This window comes from Bison bison, unplaced genomic scaffold (genome assembly GCF_000754665.1).
Source record: "Bison bison bison isolate TAMUID 2011002044 unplaced genomic scaffold, Bison_UMD1.0 scf7180017864482, whole genome shotgun sequence".
In the NCBI taxonomy this organism is placed as follows: domain Eukaryota; kingdom Metazoa; phylum Chordata; class Mammalia; order Artiodactyla; family Bovidae; genus Bison; species Bison bison.
In genome coordinates this window covers 1,892,477-1,898,930 of record NW_011495042.1, presented here as the reverse complement: position 1 = coordinate 1,898,930, position 6,454 = coordinate 1,892,477, and the positions used below count along the sequence as shown (strand labels likewise).

At 43.7% G+C, this 6,454-nt stretch overlaps 1 protein-coding gene across 1 annotated transcript in view; it reads right to left on the bottom strand.

Moving 5' to 3' along the window:
- LZTFL1 (leucine zipper transcription factor-like 1) overlaps positions 1–6,454 on the bottom strand; it is an 18,614-nt gene that overhangs the window by 2,505 nt on the left and 9,655 nt on the right. The window contains exons 4-8 of the mRNA XM_010862412.1: positions 4,950–5,010; positions 3,880–3,951; positions 2,773–2,838; positions 2,613–2,690; positions 498–674 (exon numbers count right to left, since the gene is read on the bottom strand). Coding sequence (XP_010860714.1) covers positions 498–674; positions 2,613–2,690; positions 2,773–2,838; positions 3,880–3,951; positions 4,950–5,010 — 454 coding nt within the window. The remainder of the gene's footprint in view (positions 1–497; positions 675–2,612; positions 2,691–2,772; positions 2,839–3,879; positions 3,952–4,949; positions 5,011–6,454) is intronic.

Below are 6,454 nucleotides of genomic sequence, written 5' to 3'. Positions count from 1 at the left end.
TGCCATTTCCTTCTCCAATGCATGAAAGTGAAAAGTGAAAGTGAAGTCACTCAGTCGTGTCCGACTCTTAGCGACCCCATGGACTGCAGCCCACCAGGCTCCTCTATCCATGGGATTTTCCAGGCAAGAGTACTGGAGTGGGGTGCCATTGCCTTCTCCGAGTTCTCTGCATGCTGCTTATAAATTAAGAAACAGGGACAGACCCCTTCAGAAAAACACCACCCAACCCTCTGCCAGACTATAAACGGGATGATCAGGACAAGCAACATGGGGGTGCAGGGTGGTGGGTGTGAGCATACCCAGGAAGGAGTAGAGGCTTTTTATTACTACAGATACTTTAGTGTCAGAGAGCAATCTTTCTACCAAAAGTGACAGATCTCTTAGAACACAAAGTGCCTAATACCTTGAGGAAAAATACAGTGAGCCTGCAGCTATCCACATTCCCCTTAGTTACACTGCATTCATCACTCAGTCCGACGCGGACAGACAAACCTGACCTTTTCAGCCATGCTCAGCTGCTCCTGTACCCTCAGCAGGTCGTGCTTGGCCGTTGCTAGATTCTCTTCCAGGGATTTCTGGTTTTCTGTCTGGTCATTAAGTGTCTTCTGAAACTCACTCTTCAAAGCAGCAACTGTGTTTTCCAAGTCACTCAAGTCTTGGGCCTTTATAAAATCCTATGAAAAATACGTACACCCACGTAAGTTCACGCTGACATCCTAAATAGTAACGGCTTTAGACTCAACACCTCAGCAATGGAAAGAGGAGGCTGTGTGTTGCGTGTGCACGCCAGCCCCCCCACCAGCCTCCTCTGCCGCTGCAGTCCTGGAGGGTCACTCGGTACCCAGTGCATGGTGTCCTGCACACACACGGTCACTCAGCAGTCACTGATTTCCAAGTATGTCAAGGATGATTTATGAGCTGTTGGAATTCCAAAGGGAGAACGAGAGAGGTGAGATCCTAAATTTGACAAGGTTGTGTTTCCCAGAGTTGGGGTGACATGTTTCACAATATTATAAGAGCCTAATTAACACTTATTGAGTATATGGCTTGCTACATTTACAAGACAAAGTTTTTATCTTAATTTGAAATACACATTTTCGTACACTTTGTGTAACATAAGCAGTTGGATCTTCTCTCTACTTGGATCATGTTTTCTACCAGATACCATTTATAATGTAAAGAAGAATAATATTAGTAAGACAGGAAAATGGTCCATAATTGCTAACTATGAGGATGGAGCACTGCTATCAACAAAAGAAAAATGCCTTATTTTTGAAATCTGGTCTTGAAAATGATTTTATTTCACTGTATCTCTGTATTCATTTTGCTTTTGCCAAATCTTAAAAAAGTAAAATTGGAGCAAAATCTTCAATAGCTTGTAAAACAAATTTATCATCCAAAAATGCAACTGTTCTACTTTTGAGAAATTATACAACTGTTCCACAGTATTCAGCTGTTTTATAAATTTATGGTCCTTGGTATATAATGATTGAAACTCATATATATTTCCTTTCATTTTAGCCATGTAAGAAGTATCCTTTTATTTTAAAAAAGTATCTACAGATGAAATAATGTAATATCTTAAATTCGTTTCAAAAATCATGGGGGAGAAGAGAAGAAAGTAGAGGTTAACATGAAACAGGCTGGCCACGCCTTGGCGACTGAGCTACCGCTCAGTTGAGTGACGAGTGCCTGGGTTACATTACACTATTCTTTCTATGCTTATACATGTTTGAAATTTTCCACAGAAAAAGGGTAACCAACGTCTAATGAAGCGAGTTTGGGGATTATTTGGTAGACATTTACAGTGGCACTAAACCCACTAGGAAAGCCAGTGCTGCAAAGAAGACTCAGTCAAACCGCCGTGCTGGCGGGGTCCTACTATAGCGTCTCATCTCCATGCAAAGGCCACACGAGGCAGAACCGTGCCCACGACGGCTTCCAGGCTGGAGCGGGGCTCAGTCACTCCACTCAGACAAACCTGGAGAACTTTAACACTGAATTTCACTGTTTTACACAAACTCTGCTAGATACAGATGGATCTGAAGATGCACAACTAATAAATTAATTTCATTTTATCATACTCCTGAAGATGTCAATGCAGGAGGCCCGGGGTTCGATCCCTGGGTCGGGAAGATCCCCTGGAGGAAGAAATGGCAGCCCACTCTGTATTCTTGCCTGGGAAAGCCCATGGACAGAGGTGCCTGGTGGGCTACAGCCCATGGGATTGCAAAGCCTCTGACAGGACTTAGTGACTAAATCACAACAACAAATCCAATTAACTAAGAACTCTTCCATTCTTCTCTCTTTCCTATTGGAATTGGAATGGGAAAGTGAAAGGGAAAAGAACTTAAAAAAAAAAAAATTAAGCAAATCTTAGATGCCATGTGCTCTGGGACACGCGAAGCACGTGAGCCATGCATGTGCCCCCTCTGCCCTGAGCAGGCGCTCACGTGGCCTTTCCTGGACAAGGCTGTCTCGATGCAGGACAGCAGCGGTGGCCTCCTTCTTGGGGAGTGGCCGGTGGTGGGGCATGATAGCAACTAAGACTTCATGGAAGTTTCTAACTTGATTCTATCTGGAAAACATGAAAAAGCTAAAACTGACTTCACCTTTTGACTCCCGTGCTCAAGCTGTAAATCTTGCAGTGCTCTCTCCAGCTTTGACTTCTCATCCAATGCATCTGTCGCCTAAAATCAAGAGCAAACGGAAAACATGCAATATTCAGTCTGTAAGGAATGCTTTCAATAATTTTAGGTATTTCTCAGTTACCTGTGATTCAATGGTCTTCAGTCTTGACTTCAATTTCTCATTCTCTTCTTGAAGTCTTACAATTTCCTTTGTGAGTAAATTCAAGTTTTACTATGTTAGCCAAAGTACTTTTCATCCTTGAAATTGTTTCACTCATACTTTGAATTTTTAAATTACATAGAAACTCCAGAGTCTGGATGCTCTGGCTACTGGTAATATCCCAGCTTCACCCAGTCCACCAGCCTCAACATTTATGAGTCATCTCTGGCTCTAAGACTTCTAGTTCCTTCCTTCACAGTCTCTCAGACTTTTTTCAGCCTTCTATTCTCAGCCTTTTCCCAAAGTCCCCTCCTCTGCCATCTCTCACCTAGCTGATCCTGAAACTCTTGTTCTGTTCTTGGCCTCCACAGCATGGCACCTGCCACTTATCCTCTAAGCACAATCACCACCACTCCATACCCTGTGTCCAGCCCTTAAGGGTCCCTATGAGCAGAGGCCCACAGCCCTCGCTCGTTACCAGCTCCACCACGAGCATCGCCTGTCAGCGCAGTCTCACCACACTCTAGCACACACACCACTGCCCGGAGGAGAGCCTGCACTCTGCTCCAAGGCACGCCAGCCTCGGGCCTGCCTCGGACTGCTGCCCACTCTGTCCCCTGCTGGCCTTTCTCTTCTGACAATTCACTGTGTCTTTGCCTTTCAGCCCAGCTTGGGCACCACCGTACCCAACAGCCAGTCCTCCACGACTCTCATCCACATGGCACTGTGTCTTCTTTGCCACCCTGTGGTACAAAGGTTAGCAGTCTCCTGTCTCCATTTCTAGAATGTTAGTTATCCCTTCTAAACAAGACCGTAAGGTCTTGAAGGCAAAAGGCCAGGTATTACTTTTCTTTTTATGTAACAACATCTAGCATAATGTTGAAAACACAAGAGTCATGAAAAATAGTTGTATATTGGTAATTATTTTTTATAAACCTCTTACTAAGTACCATTAAGGACAACTACCTTGACGGACTAATTACGCTCAGTGGACAGGGCCGGACCTTCCACCCCATGTCCACTTAGAGCTGCGCAGGCAGCCAGCACACACCCTGAGAGCTGCATTTCTCACAGTGACGGCAACATTACCTTGTTCAGGAGTTCTGCCGCTCCACCTTCGTGAAGTGGAGCCAGTTTTGGCTTCATGCTGTCTATGATGGACTGAAACGAAGCAAACCAAACTGAAGTCACCACCAAATAAAGCGCATGTAATCACTGAGCCCCTGTACTTTCTAAGTGGGAGACACTGTGCAAACCTACCCATGGGATGTCAGCTAGACTTTTATTGGTTTGCTTCTCTACCACGTGCCAGTGCTGAGGACAGAGCCTGGCCCACAGTGCCCAACCAAAGGTAGATCAAAATGAAAGCCATCCTCCTTGTATCTTAAACAGACAGATGGAAGAGACGGGTGGGAGGGATGGTAGTCAAAGCCAGAGCAGACAAAGATCCTAGGACCTAGGGACTGAGGTTCTAATACTGTAGAGCTGGAAGCAACATTTCTGCACAAACCCCCCAAAATTGCAATAATGATGAGGATTTAGGTAAACTACATTGCAGGTGAGTAACTTGACACAACTCAATACATACATTCTACTAAAGCACAAGACTTCATGCCCTCTGAACCAGAAATTTCTTAGCCTGAAATCAGTTCCAAAGGAACAATCAGAAAACTCTTCTGTACGTGTACATTCCTGGACTCCTCTCGGCATGTTTCCCCAGGCAACGCCAGAGCGTTCATGGTAAGTGCACACGTGGAAGGGTCGCTGTAGACAACAGGGCTGATTACAGAGAGAAGCAGGCCCTGACTAGCGCTGTCTCCACTGGAGAGAGGAGGAGAACGAGGCCCAGTCGTCTCACAGTCACGCGGCTGGGGAGGGACAGTGCCAGGAGGCCTGAGTGAAGAGCTTGCACAAGTGGGAGGCAGGTGGACTGAAGGGACGTGAGCATGTGCCCGCAGGTGTGTGAGACAGCAGACAAAAGTAAGTGCTTCACAGTAACTTCCAAAGCTTTTCTTTTGCCTAAAAATCCACAAGGCAACTTTTGAATTCTGGTCTTGAGCTGAATGCTTTTCCTTGAGAGTTCTCACCTCAGCCTCTGAACGTTCTAAGCAATTTGAGGATGCTAAACAGTGGCTATTAAGATATGGACCAAAATTTACCTTTTTATTTGAAGATGTAAATTCCGCTTTTTCAAACTCTGCAACTTGCTCTAATAATTCTCTTGAAGATAAAATAAAACATGAAAAAGTAATTGTTTAAAATAGATTTGTATCATACGCACAAGACGAATAAAAGCACTGGTACCAACCTATTACATGCCAGAGACAACAGAGCGAGATGAACAGAGCCTCGTCACATCAAAAATCAGTTACTAAATGTAGAAGTTACTAAATGGTAGAAGAACTAAGTTCCATGCACTCAAATCTGAATCCCCACAGCACCTACTTTTTTGTACTTACCGAGTGTACAATATAATTGCCAGAACTAAACTACAATGTTAATGTAACATGTCTGAAGTTTGTAGTCAACACTGTATTTTTGAAGTACTAAAGGGAAATTGAAGAAAGTAGGGAAAACCACTAGACCATTCAGGTATGACCTAAATCAAATCCCTTATGATTATACAGTAGAAGTGAGAAATAGATTTAAGGGACTAGATCTGATAGCCAGAGTGCCTGATGAACTATGGATGGAGGTTCGTGACATAGTACAGGAGACAGGGATCAAGACCATCCCCAAGAAAAGGAAATGCAAAAAAAGCAAAATGGCTGTCTGAAGAGGCCTTACAAATAGCTGTGAAAAGACAAGAAGCAAAAAGCAAAGGAGAAAAGGAAAGATATTCCCATTTGAATGCAGAGTTCCAAAGAATAGCAAGAAGAGATAAGAAAGCCCTCCTCAGTGATCAGTGCAAAGTAATAGCAGAAAACAATAGAATGGGAAAGACTAGAGATCTTTTCAAGAAAATTAGAGATACCAAGGGAACACTTCATGCAAAGATGGGCTCAATAAAGGACAGAAATGATATGGACCTAATAGAAGCAGAAGATTTTAAGAAGAGGTGGCAAGAATACACAGAAGAACTGTACAAAAAAGATCTTCACGACCCGAATAACCACAATGGTGTGATCACTCACCTAGAGCCAGACATCCTGGAATGGGAAGTCAAGTGGGCCTTAGAAAGCATCACCATGAACAAAGCTAGTGGAGGTGATGGAATTCCAGTTGAGCTATTTCAAATCCTAAAAGATGATGCTGTGAAAGTGCTGCACTCAATATGCCAGCAAATTTAGAAAAATCAGCAGTGGCCACAGGACTGGAGAAGGTCAGTTTTCATTCCCATCCCAAAGAAAGGCAATACCAAAGAATGCTCAAACTGCCACACAATTGCACTTATCTCACACGCTAGTAAAGTAATGCTCAAAATTCTCCAAGCCAGGCTTCAACAGTACATGAACCGTGAATTTCCATATGTTCAAGCTGGTTTTAGAAAAGGCGGAGGAACCAGAGATCAAATTGACAACATCCGCTGGATCATCGAAAAAGCAAGAGAGTTTCAGAAAAACATCTATTTCTGCTTTATTGACTATGCCAAAGCCTTTGACTGTGTGGATCACAATAAACTGTGGAAAATTCTGAAAGAGATGGGAATACCAGACCACCTGAC